This window comes from Salvia splendens, chromosome 5 (genome assembly GCF_004379255.2).
Source record: "Salvia splendens isolate huo1 chromosome 5, SspV2, whole genome shotgun sequence".
Lineage (NCBI taxonomy): Eukaryota > Viridiplantae > Streptophyta > Magnoliopsida > Lamiales > Lamiaceae > Salvia > Salvia splendens.
Window position 1 is genome coordinate 38,757,174 of NC_056036.1, and position 21,588 is coordinate 38,778,761.

Below are 21,588 nucleotides of genomic sequence, written 5' to 3' on the forward strand. Positions count from 1 at the left end.
TTTTCAATTACTGAAAATCATGTCTGGTTTACCTAAATAATGATTCAATACATCTATGTTTTAGATATCAGTAAATAAAATAAAAAAAATGAGAAAAATGAGAAAATCAAACCTAAACTTTGTGAACCACAGTGTGCTCTCTAATGTGCCATGTTTTTACTGCATCCGTCATGATTCAAATATCCATTTTGAATCATGGCAAATTTTATAAAATTGTTTGATTTTGTAAAGAAAAATGAGTTCATAATATATGTATTGTAATGATTTAGTGGAATGTATGTCAATTTATCTAAAATAACAAATGTAAATAAGACTTTAAGTAGTTGATCTACCTAAAAATAAAATGGATTAATATGGACAAATTATTAGTTTTGTAATTCGATACAAGTGTTATTTTGGCATCACTAAAAGGGAGTTTCAATGTAGTACCACGCATGCTGGCAAATTCGATCGCACAACCTTGATATTTTTAATATAGTTACTATTGCACTTGGTATATGGGCAAAAATAAGATGAAGAGAACATTAAACAATGTGGACATTACAATATATTGCAATATTGTGTTAAAACTACAAAATATATTAAAATTCACGCATGATGATTGATGGCAATATTGGCATAGCCTACTTCAAAGATTTGCATTGCATCAAGTTGAGTCCCACTTGGACAATAGAGTCAATGAAATGGATCTCGAATAAATCACTACGTAGTCTTATCGTATGGGATTTATGGGACATTAAATAATTCCATAGCTAGTGGTCCAATATATGATAATATACTTTTAAATTTGATATCGTTTTGTGTGTAAATTGATGAGATTAACCTTGAAAACGACTGAATATCCAGTGTTTTATGAATTATGATGATGAGTTAGAAGGATGTCATGATATGTGTTCAAATAGGGAAAGTTGCACATTTTTGGACATGTAATAAGGTAATAGTTGTACATTCCCTAATTGTCGAGAGAATATTTGTTATAAACTATTTGTGAATCGAGGGAGTAATATTTAGTAACCATTCATTCGTTGGCGATACAAGATCTTAAACTAAGTTCATATAGGAGTTTATTTTTATTTAAAAAAATCTTAAACTAACTTGAATATGCATATGATAAAAGTATCACCAATTATTCATGAATTTAATAACTCGTGGTTAAGAAGCTTTTAATAATTTGCTTCCAACTGATATAGGAAAAGAATTTCCAGGCCACCATTAAAGGAGTGGTGTGATGCATTTTAGCTCATAAAAAAAAATTAAAGAGAGTGTGCACGCCTTAATTGTATATGTTCACAATCATCACTACCTTCTTTTTTATTAATTGAATGATTTATAATGTCTCGTAGAAAGTTACAGGAACATTTTTGCATCAACTTGTATTATTTTATTTGTTTCAATCCTTAAATATGCATTTTGTTATTATTCCAAAATTGCGACCGTAGTTTGTCAATAAAACAAGATGTAACCTTTTGCTAATAATCAATGGCATATCCAGAATTTTAAGTTTTAGGTGCGATAAATAGTTACATGATGTGTTATCTTTAGATTTATTTGAGCAAAGTTGAAGTTATTTTAAAAGATAAAAAATTAAAAAAATCGAACCTAAGTTAACAATAACATTAAGGGAAAGTGTTCTACCACATTGCTAATGTTATGTTATAAAAAAAATCTCATCATATTATTATGCTTTATTTTGGGGGTACGATTGTGTACACTTGTACTTCACCACTGATGCAGATTAAAATGAAAATTCGGAAGTCCCAATGTCCATGGACGTAGCAAAAAAATCATTTAACTTCCAAAGAACTTAAGGAACCATCGTAAGAATCTTAATCTTCAGGGTTCAATATTCTCTCAGCAAGCAATAAATCGTCTGGGGTCGTAACCTGCATTTCAATGTCATTCATATTAGTCTTTCGTCTCGGTGCTTATGGTCTACGTGTTGAGGTCATCGTTGCAGAGATATTGCAGTGGTCGGGTATAAAGATTTCAAAAAAGTTCAGGCATAAAGTGTTTCATTACCTTGATGTTGGTGTAAGATCCTTCAGTAATGTACACTGGATGTTTGAGGTGCTCCACTATAGAGACGTCATCGGTAACTTCAAGTCCTTCTCTGCAGAAATCACAGGAGACCAAGAAAACTATGAAATATGTGTTTTTATCCACACACACACAAATGTTGCCACACATATATCTTCTGAGTCATATGGAACTGAGACATTAGAACAAGGTCTTTATGATGACAACAGATTCATACATTTATCTGGTGTGGTTGAGTATCTACTAGTATCTGTTGCCTCACTGCTATTGATTGAAGTTGCTATACAAAGTAGGGTATATTAAAATAGAAATATAGAAGATTAGTTAAGCGAGGATGAAGAGCCACCTATTTACAAGTTCGAAGCCTTTCCTAAGCAAGTCCGGCTCGATAACCTGCACACATAGTTGATCAGTTGTACGTACAGGATTCTTGAATAGTTCAAAAAATCCATGTTGTGCACATGCTCAAATGAAGTTTTGATGCACAGCTATGAACCTGTGGGGTTTGCATTTCCCAGAGGGTCTTCCTGTCCAGTGTTTTAACCACAAAGGACTCAGCATTTGCCTGTATCAGTAAAACAAGAGGAAACATATGAATACTTTTCTTCAGAATGTGAACTTGAAATGAAAATCTCTCTTTTCGCTTGTAGAGGTTGTTACAACTTTTTTTCATCAACCCACATCCTCGAATCTTAGCAACTACTTAAAAGATACAAGCATTTTATATACATATTTGGTAAGAACCCACACCACACTCGAGCCTAAAATAAAGGAGTAGAAACTCTTTAGGTCAAACTTCAAAGATGGTAGAGAAAAAACAATCATGCGTGTAAACTCTATGAGAACTAAATAACCAGACACTGTCTCAAATGTCCTATGTAACATTTGACCAAGAACGGTTATTAATTTAATGCATGGGGAAAAATTAAGCTGGGAAACAGAAAATTATATCGAAGGGTTTTAGTTTCTTTAAGCATATGTTCCAGGGGCAGAATTAAAGCGCCCACCTCCTTGATTGTAGCCTTAGCAGGAACACCTAGAACAGCTGCCCCAATTCGCTTACCATCCTTCAGAACCTGGTAACAAATAACATAATTACGATTATTGTACTTGTAACTCCAAGCCTAACATTATCTTGCATTATGCATCATCTAAACAAACAAAGAAAAAGGTGATCGTACAAAATTTTAATTTGATTATCAATATTTAACAATCAAACACCAAGACAGAAATTAAGTCTATTGTCAGATGCATCAAGCCATCAACTAACAAATAAATGGAAGTAAATTTAACCTGCACATACGTAGCTATCATCTACAACGTAAAACCGACGTTAGTGACAGAAATCAGAAAGGAAGCAAATTAACAGTGAATAAGAAAATAGCTTGTGTTTTACATTTAGGTCCCAATGGTACAATTGAAAACAGGATAGAAACTTATAAACCCAGATACAAATTTCTTACTTTTTTGTAAACTTAACATATTTCTTGGCTCACATTACACCTGTCTTTCTTGTTGATCGTTAAGCATATAAAGCCAAAGAATTTTATGTTCCCATGATTCATTTTAACTCTCTTCAGCTAGGATACGGATAAGTAGCATCACACAGGAAAGTAATAGTTTTGTTCACGGCAGCATACACCGATCTCAAACATGTAAAGATGATACAAATCTGAAATTCCATGCTTCAAAGACGATGTAGAAAACCTAATGATAATTGGATACGTAAATAGATTTCTGCACATCTTCTCATTTAGGAGATGAAGATGAATAACATGGCCAAATGAAGAAGTTAGCACATACCTTTGCAACATCTGGAGTTTCCACAAGAGGTCTTGCAGAATCATGTATGCAGACTAGCTCAGAATTTACATTAATTGCCTGAAACATAGTTCTCATTTTTTTAGTAGACTTATAAAATATATGGCTCTGTTCCAAATAATTCCAAATCATCAGATTAGGTACACTTTCTATAATGTGTGCTAAGACTAATTTGGTGAGTTTAGTGTAGACATTGCAGATCAGGGTCTAATTCAACAAACGAGAAAATTCCAGCTCTGCTGATCCTGAAAGTGATTATGGTATGAACTTTCACACTTTATTGATTTTGTACCCTCAACTTCAGATTATTTATTAGACATCCTTAACTTAGTAAATGTGATTATTTCTCACATTAAAATGAGGACTTTACCCGTAAATTGAGGTGGAAGTTCATGTTCCACCTTGGACAGAAACGATATCGTTCTTGTCTTCACCTAAAACAAATCCTCCTTTTATTCAAGAACCCTAAACAAATTCAGTCCATAAATCACAATCAACCCTTTAACCCTTCTGAAATTAATAAGTTTTCATCCAGACTAGCCATTCTGGAAAGTGTGTCCCTAAGATAACATACTTAGCTACCCTTAACTTAAGGAACATGAGGAAGATTCTAGTCTTAAAAATTAATGAGCAGTTGTAGGTCATTGTGGGAACTTCAAATAAAAAGTATTCCGGTCAATGATAATATGGTAACTTAATCGATAAAGCACTCATCTTGCGATAACTCGTGTGAAAAGGGGAAAATGTATACAAAGTGCAAGTTTCTATACAGTAAAGTTAAATAGATTCAAACATCTGATGAGTACATTACCTCTAATCCACTGTATACAGAATCTTGCCTCTCTTTCCCAGGCAACGCAAATTTCAGGTCAATGTGAATATTGTCTCTGGCATCTAACACCACAGAAGCAGGTATTGAGTCTTTTATTGTCTTACAGAAGAGGTACCAACTAAGCCATTTCAGTGCATATCACATATACAGAAAGCATTTACATTATTTGCGTATTTTTTGAATTAAACAATTGTTTTAGGTACTACGTAGGCAACATATTCAGACCTTCAAAAATGTCTCGATACGAAGGATCACATACTACAATAATTTCCTTCACCTCCGGCATCCTGGAGAAGGTGTAGAAACTGCAAGATACATAATAGTGTAGTTCAACAACATAAAGAGGTTACAGAAATGGAGAAACTCATTCATTCTTACTATTTTCAAATGAATTGACTGTTAAGGAAATATCTCATGATTACACATCATTTGGCATAACCAAAAGCATTTACGAGAAAGATATTTAGTTCTTGCACGCACCTGTATAAAGCTATCGGTTGGCCAAGAAGTGGAAGATACTGCTTAGGCATGCTTGCCTGTGAATCAAATAACACAGACTACAATCAACCATGTGATGAAATCATGAAATAGCCTTCAGAAGAATATAAGAAGGTGAAACAAACAATAAGAGCAAAAAGAATAAAAGATGGAGACATATTCAATATTTCAATGTCCAACAAATATCATTCAAATAAGAAACCAAAACCAAGTATTGAATCCATGATGACTTTTGTACTGTATGAAACCATAGTTTCACAAATCATACCAATCAGCAAAAAAGCTAAATAACCAGTCATTAAAACATGATCAATTGACAATGTCACATAGCACTTAGCACTCAATAGTCGATATCACAATGTCCCGTGGATGAATGCATCACAAGTTCCAATTTTGACATTCAAAACACACCACAAAATTAGAGTTATTCAAACCGAAACCATCGGAGAAATAATAATGAGACATGAATGAAGACTCACACCCATTCTTTTGCCCTTTCCTCCTGCAAGCAGAACAACAGAGACACTTTTCTCTTTGACCACTACTTCTGTATCTGAACCCTGCCACTCAATAATCAACACAAAAAACCACATAAATGTCAAATTTCGGAACGACAACTGAAGTAGAAACTCATCAACTATCGGAGCCACACTTACCCCCGCAGAGCAACTGATTGTAGAGAATTTAGGGCTCTTCAAGGAATCGACATCTCTGCTAATATAATCGGTGGTCAAAGCAAATGAGGGGCGGAATTTAGAGGGTAACTCCAAAGTTGCACCGAAACTAAGCGGGATAGAAGAAGGGGAAGCAGAGAGAGAAGCTGTAACGGATGGGAGGCTTCCAAATTGAAGTGTTAACGACATCTTTGTTGTTCAGAAATTCTCTTATTGAATGAAAGAAGAGAAGAATGAAATAATGGAAGTTTCACACACACCAAATTGCTTATTCTATCAGTAGAAAGTTGCAAATTTTATGAAGTTGAAACTATCGTTTAGAGCATCCACCTCCGTGCTCGCTGGGGCGAGCACGGATATGGGTCCGACCCCACTTTTTCTGTTTGCTCTTAGGCAAGACCACAACACTCGGAATTCCGCAAGGACGAGCACAATGGTCCCACCATTGTATTATTCAATTTAAATAAAAACATTTTCACAAAATTAAAATTCATTAAAAATACTCGGAATAATATTACAAATTACAATAAAATTAAAAATTACATAATTAAATTCCTAAAAATAAAAATTACATAATTAAAATCCTAAAAATGAAAATTACATAATTAAACTACTAAAAATAAAAATTACTTAGGGAGCGGGAGCGGGGGTGGGGGCGGATGGAGTCACGGCGCGACGGCGGTTGACCGCCGCCTTCTTTCTTCCTTGCGGTCGGCGTTGGGAACCGCTTGGGCCGGCATCGAGGCTACCCAAGTTAGCTCCGGCAAGTTGGCTAGCCACGTCTTCCGAGCCGGCTTCGGATAGGGATACTGACCTTGACCGTTTGGAGGAGCCGCTAGAGGAGGATGTTACGCCTCCCCTATACTTCGGATGCGACCGCGTCTCCTGCCAAATGTTGAGGTACTTGAACGGCTTGTAGTTCATGGATTGGTAGGTCGACAAGGCGGAGCTGATGATGCCGACCTCGCTCCGCCCGCTCCCCGTCGACCGCTCTTCCTGGAGGTAATACCACTAAAACTTTTGGATTTCTTCGTTGGCTCTGTATATGGCGTTGCGCACCATACTCTCGTTGCGCTCGATTGTTCCAGCCGGCCGGTTTTCATTGTACCGGCGACAGATGCGCCACCAATAATGATCGTCGGATTGGTTCGTGCCAATCTCCGGATCTTCGGAGATTGACAAGAACGCTTTGAACAATTGCTCCATCTCCGCCGGAGTGTACGGTGTGCGGACACCGCGAGCAGGAGGACTCCGAGTTCGCTCTAGGCTCGGGTGTCCACCCGTATTGCCCTTCGGGGGCATCTTGGTCGTCGTTCGAGTAAGGCCGGTAGCCACCCGGAACTTCCGAACCTTGGGTTTGAGGAGGAGCCGAATATTCCGTTTTCGGAATAGGAAACGGTTGTGAACCGAACCAATCGGGGGCCAACCGTGGGAGCGCGGGGGTGATCACCGTGGCCGGACATTGTTTTGTTGTAAGAGTAAGAGTGAATGAAAGATTGGATGAGAATTGAGAATTAAAATGAGAGAATTTGGATGATAATTATGTAGTGTGGTGTGAATTTTTGGTGTGGAAGTGAGAGTATTTATAGATGAAAATGTGTATTTTTGGGGGAAAAAATTGAAAAATAAATTAAAAGTGGGTAGAAAACGGATATAATTTTTTGGGAAGTGAGAAAATATTTTTTTTAATTTTTAATCAGATTTTTAAATTAAAATCCGATTTTTTTTAAAAAAAAATTAATTGCCAACGGCGGCGCGAGCGCTGTGCGCCGCAGCGCTCGCGCCACGTCGCCTGCTCGCTGGCACGGACGTACTCGATGCATCAAGCAGCGCCGTGCCAGCGGCGGACAGCGTGTCCGTGCCGCTGGCACGGACGGACGGACGACGTCCTGCTGGCCATTGTGGATGCTCTTGTGTTTTAATAGTACATCATATCATAGTCTTGATATTTTGCAGGCAATTTTATCTTTCTCTTTGGCCATTCTCTTCTGGGATTTACTTCTGTAGCCTTATCAGTTTGGATAGGTTGCTCACTCTGCGTGCTCTTATGTATATCAGGCTCCTCATGTGTTGTATCATCTGTAACTACTTCCTTCTCCACCTCAACCTGAGTATTGGTAACTTTCTTAGCTAGAAAAGGCATCTCAGCTTCTCTGAAAATGACATCTATGCTAATCACAACTTTATTATTCCCAGGCTCAGTAGACCATAGCCTATACCCCTTCACATCTTTCTGATATCCAAGCATAACACACCTTATGGCCCTTGGCTCCAATTTTCCTTGCCTTGTGTGAGCAAATGCTCTACAACCAAATATTCTTAGCCTTGAGTAATCTCCAACTGACCCATACCACCTCTGATTAGGAGTATCAAAATCTATGGAGGAAGATGGACACTTGTTCACCAACACTGCAGCTGTAGCAGCAGCTTCCCCTCAGAAATTTTTAGGCATTCCAGAATAAAAAAGCATGCACCTAATTCTTTCAAGCAAAGTTCTATTTGCTCTTTCTGCAACCCCATTTTGTTGTGGGTTATTTGGTACGATCCTATGCCTTTTGATGCCTCTATCCTTGCAGAAACTATCAAACTCGGATGAGAGAAACTCTAATTTGTTATCAGTCCTCAAGCATTTGAGAGACTTTCCTTTCTCAACCTCCACAGTCTTGCACCACTCTTTGAACTTGGTAAAGGCCTCTGATTTTTCTTTCATCACAAATAACCAGATTTTCCTGGAATAATCATCAATAATGGTCAAGAAGTATCTGCCTCCACCTATACTCTGTGTTTGAGCTGGCCCCCAGATGTCACTATGGGCATATTGCAGAGGTGAATCAGAGGTGTGCTTGCCCCTCTGATAAGTGAGTTTCTTCCCTTTTCCAAGAATACACTGCTCACAAGTACTGATCTCTTACTCCATTACTTTTGTACCAGAACTGATCACTCCAGCCTTTACTAATTCTTTCAGGCCTGACAGGCCAACATTTCCCTGCCTTCTATGCCAAATGGTTGAACTAAGCTTCTATGTGAGGTTAACTTATGACCCAATGGCCCTTCCTTGTAGATAATAGAGGCTATTGTGTTTGTTGGCTTTCATTACTACAGTAGATCCTTTGTACACCTGCATTATCCCATTTGTGGATGTAAAACTGAAACCCTTCCTATCCAAGAGTCCCAATGATATCAAATTCCTCTTGATCTCAGGAATGTACCTTACATCTGGTAGGATCTTCATGGAACCATAATCCATACTGAACTTCACACTACCAACCCCTCTGACTTGGCATACATGTTCATTCCCTAACAGAACTTAACCTTCTTACTCCTTTAGATCCACCAGCCAATCAATATTTGAAGTCATATGAAAACTGCATCCGGAGTCCATGATCCAAGAAGTCTGCACCTTGCCATCTATTACATTCAGAACTTCTGCAACTTCTACATGCTCAGTTAAATCTGTCATGACCACAACTCCCTAATAATAGAAAGTGTAGCTATTTCGCGACTAAACTAATTCAATGGTCACAAGCTCGTCATAAATAACTACTCAATTCAAGGAAACAATTGTCTCATAGTGAAAGGGTACAACCTCATCGAAATCAGAGTAATTAACTGAGTGCATAGTCTTTTCTAAAACAATTCTTAAACTTGCAGCGGAAGGTTCCAAGACGAAGTAATATGTATGAAGACATATTAAATCAGCTACCTAACTACTTATTTAATATTCTCTCCCAACACCTCATCTGCTCCGATCACGATCAACCTGCACATTAAGAAAACAACATGCAAGGCTGAGTATTTGGTATACTCAGTGGGCTCATTGTCGAAAACATTTCTCATTTAGTTGTCAGCCAAACTTGAGTGAGCTCGGGGTTTTTCTTAAAATGATTCTCAGTCACTAAAACTTTTCTCTTTTCAAAAGGTTGACTGCGCAGTCACATAACATCTCATGATATACCATATCTGATCTGTGTGAACCGGGAATGTGGCCACATTCCACGATGGTCACTGGACCGGCCAACTCTAGCGCTAGCACACGGTCCCTATGTGTACACTAGCCGAGTTGCGGCCCTACTGGGACCCGAATTCGATTTAACTTGCTTGGCATAGCCAACAGATAGGTAATCATAAATAAAACAAGGCTTGACAACTCATCTCAAAATATTCACGTTTTCACATAAAATCGCGTTTTGAAAGAAAAGCCCACCTCGTTTGCTTAAACTCTCAAAGCAGCGTTCCTTGACTTGAGTTTACTTGTCGTGCGACGACGCCCCTTCATAAACAAATAATATACTTACTTTAGGCTTAAGTAATTATTTATTTAGCGTGTATGCATTCCTAAGCGTGTGCTTATTTTTACTTCCTCCTTTCTAAATCCATAAATCTTTAATCATTAAATCAAGTGATTTACTTAATTCGGGAATTTCACCGAATTTTTTGAGTATTAGTTAAATTCTTCGATTTTTATCTCTAATGATTACCCACTATTTTATTTAGTAAGACATCAGGGGAGTCTATAAATTAAACTTGATGTTTTCATTAGCGGCTCATGCTATGACTTAAATGTTCATAAGTCCGTTTTCGAATTTAAATCCTCTTGGGTTTAAATACTTGATTTATTTAAAATACTCACTTTGCTTAAAATTTATTTAAGTTCCATTTAGTCATTTATTGACATCGTATAACATGACTAATTTCTCCCTCTTTTTTTGTCGTGACCCAATCGAAAAAATTATGGCCCAATGACATTTAATTCGGCGTCCCGAGGGATTAAAAGCAGGTCCGTCTTAACTAACCGGCCCAAAAGATTTTCTATCCCCTTCCCCCAGATTTTTCTCCTGGCCCGCCAAAGAAGGAAAGAAAAAGAACAAGGCCCAAAAGGCAAGAATGTGGACGAGGCCCAACTGATTTAGTTTCAGGCCCTAATGAATTAAAAATTTGGCCCACATGCCTCTTCCAACCCATCAGCCTCATCACTCCCTCATTTCCTTTTTCCCAAATCAATTTCTAAATTCCCAACTCATGGAACCCTAGTTCGATCGGCGCTCCTCCCTCCTCGGCGGCGACACCACTAGTCGCTTCTCGCGTCCCTTCCAAGAACGCCTCCCCTCCGTTCCTCTCTATCTCATCCCCATCTTCCCTCTTAGTTAGGCGGACTTCGAGTGGGGATGACACAATTTCGAGCAGAACCAAGCTCGACGTCGCCTCGCCCGTCGGCCACCACCAATCCGGCCGATACTCTCTCGGCTACCGCCGTTGTCTCCGGGTTCACCGCGGCCGGGACCCGCCGTTTCTTCGTCGCTGACCTTGCGCCGCCGGAGAAGGAGCAGAGGCATCGCCTCGCCTTCTCCCTCCGTGGACACAACTTCACCTTGCCCTCGTGAAGCTTGTCGAAGCGGTTCTGCCGCTCCTTTACTGCTCTCGGTTAAAAGCTAAGCCCTAACCCCCCTCTTATCCTCTACTGTTAATATCAACGTTTTGATTGGACGAGCTTGGCTTCAGGCTTAGGTTAGGATTTTCTGTCTTGCTGTTTGAATGACCGTAGCAACATCGGAAGGGTTTAAGTGTGGAAGTCGTGGCTTCATTGTTTCAATTTCTGGTGTTCTTACATGTGTGGATTCGTGGTTAACGGATGTTGGGTGGTTTACTGTTACTATTCGTGTACTAAGTATGCGGCTCCTTATGAACATATTTCTGTGAGAACTACCGGTGCTATTGTAGCCTAGCATGCTGTAATTTCTAGCATAAGATGTTGTTAAATGATCATGTGATTGGTGTTTGAGTTTGAGAAAGAGAAAGGGTGTGGGGATTACCTCTTGCACTCTTTCGATTTTCTGCTCCTAGCCTCTGCTTCTCTCACTCTTTAGTTCACTAGTGTTTCAATGGTTTGTGGTGGTGGAGGAGGCAAGGGCCGAGGGTTATATTCTATATATACAGTAGGGTGTAACTGAAAGCTGCAGGGCTGTTAGTTTGAGCAGAGATAAAAGTGTCCTTGGCTTGGTTTGTGCTAGCTGTCCCCTGCAGTAGTGCAGGGGTGTACTCGTGCAGTTAATGTGGCTGCTGCATTCTTGTAATATCATGCCACTTTAACCGCATTTGGCACCTTGTGGGGTTTAGTCTCATATGGCAGGTGCACAAGGAATGGCAGGAGTTTGTCACTGAATCCACGGCTGTGGCCGTTTGGAAGAGCTGCACAGCTGCCTTGTTGCACCTTTACTCAGTCTGAGAGATGTTGGAGGCACAGCCCCTCATCCTTGCCCATTTCGGGTAGGTTTTGGCATTCGCAGGGAAAGTAGCATGGTCTCCTACCTCACTTACTTGGTTGCTAACTACTGATTCATTATTGGCCTTTGTGTGGTTCGTATTTGCTCTTGTAGGGGTGGAAGAGAAGTAGGTGCTGCGGTGGGAGCCGGCTGATGGAGGGCGCATTTCGTTGCCTTTGGCCGACGGCCGATCGAAGACACGGCGTGGCCGTGACTCGGCTCGATAGGATAGGCACATGCTTGTTCCTTTTAAACACTAGTACATCCATATTGATAACTTAGACGCCTTGATGTATGTAATAACTTGGCTAGAAATATGTTCTGATTTCTCTTGTATGATTTCAAAAGTTTAACTTGTGAAGCAATAAAGAGCGCAATTTCTTTTTATTTTGTTCGTAACACTTCACATCTTATTCCCTTTACGACTTAGCAACATTTCTCGCTCACGAAAATGGATACTTCCGTTCATAATTCAAATTTAGAAAATTTGAATTTATTTATCCAACTTCATCGTCATCTAACGGTTATGAAAAAGGGCGGTCATTACAAAATCTGCAGTATCCTTGGCCTGATTTTCCTCTGCCTGCTTTCTCTTTCTTGAGGTGCCCCGACTTCTTACACCTGTGGCAACTCCTTGACTCTTTCCCTTCTTCTTTCTTCCCTTTCTGCTTCTTGGATCCCTTCTTCTTGGCATGTGCTTTGTCATTTACATTAACACTAAGACTCTCAGCAGTTAGATCCACGAACTTGGCACTATTTTTCTGAAACTCCTTAGCCTTTAGAGCCGACTGAACTTCTTCAAAAGTAATCGAATTCTCCCTTCCAAACAACATACCATCTTTGAGGTGTTTATAGGATTTAGGCAGAGCATTCAACAACATTATGGCCTTATCCTCATCCTCAATCTTAACATCAATGTTTTCCAGATCATCAATCGATTTATTAAATTCCTCCAACTGTTTAGTCACCCCCTTTCCCTCGACAAATTTATAAGAATACAGCTTTTGCTTCATGTATAAACGATTGGCTAAAGATTTAGTGCAGTAGATACCTTCGAGTTTCGTCCAGATCCCTGCAGCTGTGGTTTCTTTGGAGGCCTCTCTGAGAACTCGATCGGAGAGACTCAAGATCAGCGTGCTATACGCCTTTTCCCCAACTTCCTTTTTCTTGGCGATCACCTTCTCATCGGCCTTTTCACCCTTGTCAGTTTCTTCTTCGGCAATCAGAGCATCCGCTAGCCCTTGCTGGATCAAGATCGCTCGCATCTTGATCCTCCACAATTCGAAGTCATTACTCCCCGTAAACTTCTCAAGATCGAACCTAGCGGCTGCCATTGTCTCCCGCAGACGGCGCCAATTTGTAGCTTTGCACGAAGAGGGTGAAGATGAACACAAGAACTTTGAATCAACACCAATGCACACTCACGCAATTTCACAGACAAACCGTGGACTCCTCGTTTAGTTTCTTGACTGTGGCTATGCGATGCTGCTCCATCAGCAACCACCAGCGACTCCTGGTTAGGCTGCCACTCTGCCGCCTTTTCGACAGAATCGGTTCTTCCATTGATGGTTCTTTTCTCAATTCGAAGAGGAATCGTTCGGCTGTGTGGTTTCTCTCCCCTCTGCTGGACGATTCATCACTCTTTCTCAAGGGCTTGTTGGCCCTCTTCATTGTGTCATTCTTTTCGGTATTATCGGTAAGACTCTCCGTTGCCGGTTCCTCTTTCTTGCTCGGTGACCACCTCTCTGGTAGACCACCATGAGCTTCACAACGGCTGTGTGGCGACGCTATCTCTCTCCCCCTCGCTGCGCAGACGCTGGCTGCTCCGCCTCTTCCTTGGCGATTCTCTCCTTGATTCGGAGGCAGTGGCTGCTCCATCAGCGTCTTCTCCATCATTAAATGATTCTTGAGAATCTACGGACTTTTCAACTCCCCATAGTTGAGCAAAACAATTTTTTTTGTTGATGGCTTGCATAGTGGTGGTTAAGCTCATGGAGCCATCCTCCTCAGAACGACCAAGCTTACTGCTATCTTGATAAAACTTGTGAACAAGCTCTGGTGACTGATGCAATATGTGATAATACTGCGACACAAATGCGTTCCCGACCACTTGAGCAGTAACTGGTTGCAATATGTGATAATACTGCTGGCACAGAGTCGGCGCCTTACTGCCTTCGCCTAGCCTCCTCACCGCCACCGCTGCGACACTCTCTCGCCATCTCCGTTCCTTCCGTGGGGCTGTTGTTGCTCGATCTCGCTGTTGCCTCACCAATCACCATGGTCGGGTTTCGCCGTCGATTCCCGTTTGAATTCCAGCCAACGAGAGCTCACTGTTGTTGTCTCGGTCCTGCCAAGCGCCACCGTCGTTTACAGCGACGGCACAGCCAACCCCAGACGCGATCGCTGCCGCTGCCGTCGTGATGCCGTTTCCGTCGAGTCTTGCTATACCGTCATTTTTTTGGTGAAGAACTTACCGTTGGGCACAACCTCTTGCTAACCGCAGGAGCCTCTGCTGCCTGGGTTTTTTTTGGTTTCTTTTCTTTTTTTTTGATTTTTTTTGCTATAGAGACATCAATAGATCCATGTGATCGAACCTGCTCTGATACCATATTGAAAAGTAAAAATGCCGAAAATAAAAATGAAGAACTCTTGAAGACTACATTGTGATTGATTTGTCTTGTTATTCTTGATACATAGTACATAGGTATTTATAGGACTATAGATATAAATATATCTAAGAACTATACTTATTAGAACTCCACATTATAAATATTATTCTCTTCCGAACAAGTTGAGACTCCACACATTCTCTTCCCAACATACTTGGGACACTTCAAGTTATCTTTCCAACATTAACAATTCACGCAATTTGGTCACTTACTTTTTTTCATTTTAAATTTAATAAAATTAGACATTCTCAAAATAAAACAAATAATTAAATAAATAATTGAAGTCTTAAAATAAAACAATTAAAAGTAAATATAACAAAAATAAAATCCTAAAATTACATAATGAAATTCCTAAAAAGAACATATTCAAAATAATTAAATAAAAATTACAGATAACCTAATCGGAGTCCAAATTGCTCGACAAATCTTTCGTGATGTTGCCGGCTCATCGCTCATCCTCAGCGTGTCTTGGAACGACACATACAAATTTGTACAATACAAATATGGTCAATCTAGTTTCATAGCACAAAAAAAAGGTCTGTAAATTTTATTACTATCGGTAGAATTAGGTAAATGGTGAGACACAAGGTGTAACTTTACATGGTATGAAATGAATGGTCTTTGAAAATCAAAGACTCAGTTGAGCCTATAAATACAAAATCAAAGGGAATGGATTAGGTGATCATATGCTCAATCTCTTGTTTTCTGATCTCCTCAATTTAGCACACTCTCCAATTAAAGAGAATCTTCTTCCACCTTTGGGTTGTACTTGTACACCCTGCACAAGGAACACAAGTTCACCAACATGGTTCGCGAATATACCCGGTCGGGTCACACTTTTGATATCGACATATTAGTACCACGACATATTATTACCATTTCTAATTCTAGATAATCGTGTTGACAGTCGAACGTGTTATACAGGAGCCACCGGGCTTTTTTAAAAATTCGGGTTAGGAACGAAAAACGATTTATCAGGTACTAATATGCGAATATCATAAAATGTGACTTGACTCAACATAACACAGCCTACCTTTCTTCTTCCTTGAGGTCTGCGGTTATTCCAACATAAGAAGGCGCTGCAACCACCTGCGCCGCTACTAGATTCATATCCCCTGCAGAAGAATGATGACACCATTGTTACACATGACTAAGCATCCATAGATTCTGAAACATGAAATGATTAGACTGACTTACATGTTATCCGGGAAGGTGGTGGCGTTATGCAGCAAGCTCGGAGATATGGGGTGATGGCCGATCTTGTTACCTGTCTGATCATTGATTTTGAGTACTTTGATATCATGATGCAACTCATCTTCCCATTGCTGCACTTTCGAATTCAATACATGTGGATGTTCTATGCCATCCTGAGGCAGCACTTGATTCCTTTCTGGCTTCCATGATGCAGTGGCTCCTTTCTCCATTGCATGCATCCACGCGGTTTCCAGCCTTTGCTCGTGGATAATGGATTCGATTCTCCGCAAAGGGAGATCTGATTTGCCATCTTCCGATGTACTAACATCTGCAGAGGAGGTTCTGACTCTCCAGTCGTGCAGCAGACTTACCCTAACCTCCACGTTGCTTCGTAAAACAAATTCAAATACATTAGTGATGCTGCTGAGAAAACCTAGTGCTCTGCTCTTGGTGTTACTATCCTCAAACGCAATGTCGGCAATCAAACCACCTGCATGAACAAGTCTGTCACGAATTTTGCAACATCGGAAGCTCTTAAGCATGCGCTTGAAATGATCACGCGATTTACCTTTCGCTTCAGACAAACAAACAAGCTTTCCATGAGCATGAAGTAGTTGCCTCAATGTCTTAGAATGGCACTTCTCAATGCACTGGATCCAGATATTATTCAACATCCTCGAATCCATGCATGTCATTGTTGTTTGACCAGTTGCAAAATCACCATTTGAGCCTGTCAGATTTCCGCTATCACTGAATTGGCTTTGATTGGGTTTGGCAATTTGTCTGACTGGTTTTTCGTTGCTCGTTGAATTGCAGTGAGCAGCAACCATAAAGGGTGAGGGCGAACCTGACTTTTGAGGTGCAAATTGTGCATCTGAGTTCTGCTTGGGGGCGGTAGCTTCTCTAACCATACTCATGTGCTCCTCGTCAGTTGCCTTTGAACTCTGTCGTCGACTACTGGTGGACTGAGTTCGATCTGGAGAAGACATAGAACCTAATTGTAATAGGGTTGCTGTGAACCAGGTTGATCGTTCCGTTGAAACTCTGAGATGCTTTTCTGCCTCAGACAGTAGAGTTAATGCGTGCTTAAGTCTGTCCGATTCTCTTTCAGTCACTGAAAATTCATCCATCAATGGTTTCAGAAATTATGAGATACCAGCACTGGATAGTAAGCATTTGAAGTAACAAGTATCATCATTGAATGCTCCATCAACCCCACCCCCACAACCTTCACTGCTTTGTTTCCTCTTTTGTTACAGTTTTTCAAATTCTTCATACATAATAACTTGAATGTGGTAATCAATACCACAAATTTACATATATGAGACAATAAACAAAAAAAATAACTTGATGAACTGAGGATGCTATAAGTTCAAAATGTCCAGAAACAACGAACGATTCATAGGCAATGATTTACCTGAACATATTTATAGGTATTAATAATGATTCTGTATTATATCTTCTTCCATAATAGGGAAAAACAGTCGTTTGAAATCTTATGCAGTTATCACTTTTCAATAATATAGAACAAAAAAAATAGAAGTTGGTGCTAAACACAAGACAAAGTGAAGGCATGCTAAACATAGTAAAAGTAACTAACTTACAATTTCTCCCACCAAAGAACAGATACTTGTCCTTTGCATCAGCATTTGAATAAGTCCCAGCAATAATATCCACAATAAGTGTCACCAACTGAGAGATTAGTACTAATGGATCAACACCCGAATCCATTAATTCCCTCGCTCTTCTAACTGTCTCTGTAGCATTTGATGACATTGCTAGCTCCAGAAGGTCCAGTAATTTATCCTCAGAGACAACCCCCATCTGCATAAGAAGCATCAGATGAAAATTCATCATAACTCAATAAACTATAACTTCGTTAGAAGTCATGGAGACGAATTAATCTATAGATATCAACATTCACTTTTTAGTAATCAGAACCATGAAAACTCTTATTTAAGCAAGAGCAAGATCTTTTTTTTTTTACTAAAAGGGGCAAGAAAATACCAAAAATAGTTATTCATTGAATGCAAGTCAGAAAGAAAAAAGATTATGCAGAATCATCACAAGGCAGGACAATAAAGATTTAACTTACAAGCTCATTCACCAGGGACTTAGTGATTCGTTTCCCAAACAAACTCAACTGGTCCAGCATGGTTTCTGCATCTCGTGGTGAACCATCTGCATTTGAGGCAATCAACTCTAACGCATTTGGATCAACATCTAAGTTCTCATCAGTTGCAAGCTTCTTTAGGCGAGTAACAATATCGCCATTGCTAATTTTGTTGAAAACTTGCTTCTGGCACCGAGTCAATATAGTGCGTGGTACATTGTCCACATCAGTTGTAATGAGTACAAAAACAATACGCGGCAATGGTTTTTCAAGGAGTCGAAGAAAGGCCAGCCATGTTCTTGAGGGCAGTAAATGACACTGGTCAATGACAAAAATCTTGTAATGTGGAAGTGCCGAGGGATGAACCGCTGATATGTTTCTTAACAGATTTTTCATTTGGTCGATTCCCTTCTTATTGGAGCCATTAACTTCTTCAAGATACCTGCTCTTTCCAGACATGAAATCGGAACATTCCCGGCAGATCCCACAGGGTTTACTCCCTTCAGTGGCAATGCAATTCAAAGCAGCAGCAAAGATTCTAGCCGCTGAAGTTTTACCAATGCCACGAGCACCTTGAAATAGATAAACTGGAGCAATCCGCCTTCTTGAAACCGCACTCGTAAGAGATTGAACAACTATTTTTTGGCCAATTAATTCGTCAAAAAACATTGGCCTATATTTGTGGCTCAGGCTTCGGATATTCTCTGGAGAACCTTCTTCACGTGCTTCCTCATTCAAAGCTACTACCTCGGGCCCTTCCTGACTTCTACAACTTGAAGACCACCTCCTACCATCCAACCGGCTCAAGGCCTCCAAATCAAGCTCTGTGAAATTTGTTGAGAGCTCATCATCACTGTTCCCACTTCTCATAGATAATCTTCCATCAGCACTATTGCCAATAAGAGGAATGAGGCTTTGACCTGCTGTCTTGGAGCTGAGTCTCCTCTTGTTGGAAGCCAAAGGTAAACGATGATGTCTTCCATGGGACGTGGTCTGACTTCCACAAAACAAGCTGCTTCCTTTCCTTCTTAGAGCATCAGAAAGAGACGGAGAACAAGAACTCCCATATCTAGACTTAGGTGTAGATCTTCTAGACCAGTAACAAGGAATTCCACAACCCTGACGTCCAGGCAAATCCAACTGATCATCCCCGTCATCATCAGCACCATTCAATGACCCGGTGGTGGCATCCCAAGACTCGACAGTACTTGGGTTCCTAACAGCATACCTATTATAAGAGCTTGTCGACAATGCTTGTGTGCTATACGAAACAGAATCATCCTCCTTCCTATGACTCCTCAACAACTTTCTCGGTGAACGAGACCAACCTTTCTTCTTAAGCCTAGCAAGCAAAGGTGATATTGCAGAATCTCTCCCTAAATCCTCAGAATTGCAATAATCCCCATTATCATCAGACTGATCCACCAATTTAGCCAAATCATCCCTCCTCATTCTCACACTAGGCGAACAGTCAGCGACATTCTTGGCATACCTATTCAATATCATCCTCATCTGCAACTTCTCCTTTTGATGCCTAGAACCACCACTAGAACAATTACCCCTCTTCGACTTCTTCTTAATAGAACGCCTAATGGACGGCGTACAGTCTTTACACTTAGACACCGACGAACCATACCTATCACTCAAATAACCCTCACTTTTCGAATCATTCCCACCACCATTCAAACTATCCCCCTCTCGAGTAGACGAGGACCCCTCATCTTCACCATTCTGCCTACTCTTCGCACTCTCAGGCTTCTGATTTCTCCAGTTATACAAATAAACCCTCCCCCTATCCCCTTTCCCTTCTCTACCACCAGCATTATTACTATTCCCACTCCCTACAAGCGAAGGTGGGTGCAAAACGTGTTGAGAGGGAGAAGCAACAGCATTACCATTGCTCTTGTAGTGAAGCTTGGTGAGAGATCTTGCAGAGCCAAGAGGCGGAGAGCGCCAAGATGAGGAGGTTCCGGGGTCCCTGAGCACTCTGGCGGCCTTCCTGATTTGGGTCAGCTCCTTCTTCAAATGCAGGTTGCTGGGCCGGTGATCAATCCCGCCGTCAACTGACATCATAGCTCCGCTCCGCTCCGCTGCAGTAAATCAGGAAATGGGAAAGAGGTGCATACATATACACGATGTAGTAATTCTAATTAATTCATTGCAAGCATTTTGTTTAGGAATACAGATCTGTGGATCTTAATAGCCTTTCTTTAATGGCCACTTCTGCCCAACCTAACATACATAATGGATTTGAAGGCAATAATTACAGCTCAATTATTTCCATGGTTTAAGGCGCACAGAAAATAATTGAAATGGAATCACTCCTTTTTCCCTCCCTCGCAATATCACGTTGTAATGAACTGTCGGAATTTCCGTTTTTGACTTTAGGGCTTGTTTGTTTCTTTCCCCGACCATGCAAAATATAAATTCATTATTTTAATTTTTATTCCCAAACTAGGGCATTCACATTTCCCTAAATCAGTTCTATTATTTTTAATTATATTAAATATTCATTTTAATTCATCATTTAATATATAAGACGAGCTAAATGTATAATTTTATTCGTTTTGTATAATAGAATTAAAAGTCTTAAGGATCCAATCATCCAAACACATCCCCTTTCAAAATCTCTCCCTCTCGGTTTTGAAAAAAATCTATAGTCTTGAGATATTAAGTTGGCAATATGATTTGGTTTCCAATTAATAAATTTTTGACAAATGTAATATTATTGATATGGAAACTAGTGTAGACATTACCAGTTGTCAAAAAATAATCACACTACTACTATATATGGCTTGTCAAAAAATAATTTGTTGGACACAATTACTCATACTGACAACTTAATAGTATATCTAGACTAGGGAATTTCTAAAAAAATGTTCCGAACATATTTTTATTTTCTTCGTATCTAAATCTGTGGAATCTACAAGGATTTAGCGCCTGAATAATATTTAGGGAGTGAATGTTGATGCATGGTAATTAGGAAGATAATTGAGATTCTGGACTCCAAACAATATACTCTACTTATCTACTTTTCAATCATATTTTGGTGTAAAACAGCATGTTTGACTTTTAGTCTTTTAGTTTATCAATAAATTCGTTAAATTTTGATGATCAACTCAGTATCGACCTTTTTAAACAATTAAATTGGTTGTCAACCTTGTATTTTGTTGGGAAAACTGATCCTCAACATAATCATTTTCAAAGAGGGTTTTTATGTCAAATTATTGGTTAATCAATTTAGTTTTTAGGTATTCAGAAATTTAAGTATATATGATTTTGAAGTTGAGGTTGACCATCTGTTGTGGATTGTTGGAAACTCTCAGTCGATGTAAAGACGATGTGATTTTAGATGATATTTTCCCTCAATTCATTCTATTCACTTGCACATTCATAATTAAAATACATAATACTATAATTTACAAATAAATTTGTTTATTTCATAAAAACTAATTATATTTATTTGTTAAGCTGATCAAATTGTATGTCT

At 39.7% G+C, this 21,588-nt stretch overlaps 2 protein-coding genes and 1 long non-coding RNA gene across 4 annotated transcripts; 1 reads left to right on the plus strand and 2 right to left on the minus strand.

Moving 5' to 3' along the window:
- Positions 1–1,653: 1,653 nt before the first annotated feature.
- LOC121805771 (2-C-methyl-D-erythritol 4-phosphate cytidylyltransferase, chloroplastic-like) lies at positions 1,654–6,133 on the minus strand. The gene is made up of 11 exons (XM_042205762.1): positions 5,845–6,133; positions 5,668–5,748; positions 5,171–5,226; positions 4,916–4,995; positions 4,670–4,752; positions 3,841–3,918; positions 3,045–3,113; positions 2,534–2,602; positions 2,384–2,430; positions 2,020–2,110; positions 1,654–1,883 (listed from the first exon to the last, which is right to left on the minus strand). The coding sequence occupies exons 1-11, from the start codon at positions 6,049–6,051 to the stop codon at positions 1,827–1,829; spliced, it is 918 nt and encodes a 305-aa protein (XP_042061696.1). The 5' UTR covers positions 6,052–6,133; the 3' UTR covers positions 1,654–1,826.
- A 4,623-nt stretch (positions 6,134–10,756) lies between these two features.
- Positions 10,757–12,509, plus strand: LOC121802248. The gene is made up of 2 exons (XR_006050752.1): positions 10,757–12,126; positions 12,237–12,509. It is a non-coding gene; the product is annotated as an uncharacterized LOC121802248 (long non-coding RNA).
- A 2,803-nt stretch (positions 12,510–15,312) lies between these two features.
- On the minus strand, positions 15,313–20,440 carry LOC121802900 (protein STICHEL-like). Of its 2 annotated transcripts, XM_042202590.1 has the most exons (7): positions 18,081–20,440; positions 17,590–17,809; positions 16,833–17,099; positions 16,554–16,715; positions 15,989–16,475; positions 15,825–15,906; positions 15,313–15,569 (listed from the first exon to the last, which is right to left on the minus strand). In XM_042202590.1, the coding sequence occupies exons 1-7, from the start codon at positions 20,169–20,171 to the stop codon at positions 15,474–15,476; spliced, it is 3,405 nt and encodes a 1,134-aa protein (XP_042058524.1). In that variant the 5' UTR covers positions 20,172–20,440; the 3' UTR covers positions 15,313–15,473. The 2 variants fall into 2 exon arrangements, with proteins under 2 accessions (XP_042058524.1, XP_042058523.1); XM_042202589.1 differs by having other exon boundaries at positions 16,554–17,099.
- Positions 20,441–21,588: the final 1,148 nt, after the last annotated feature.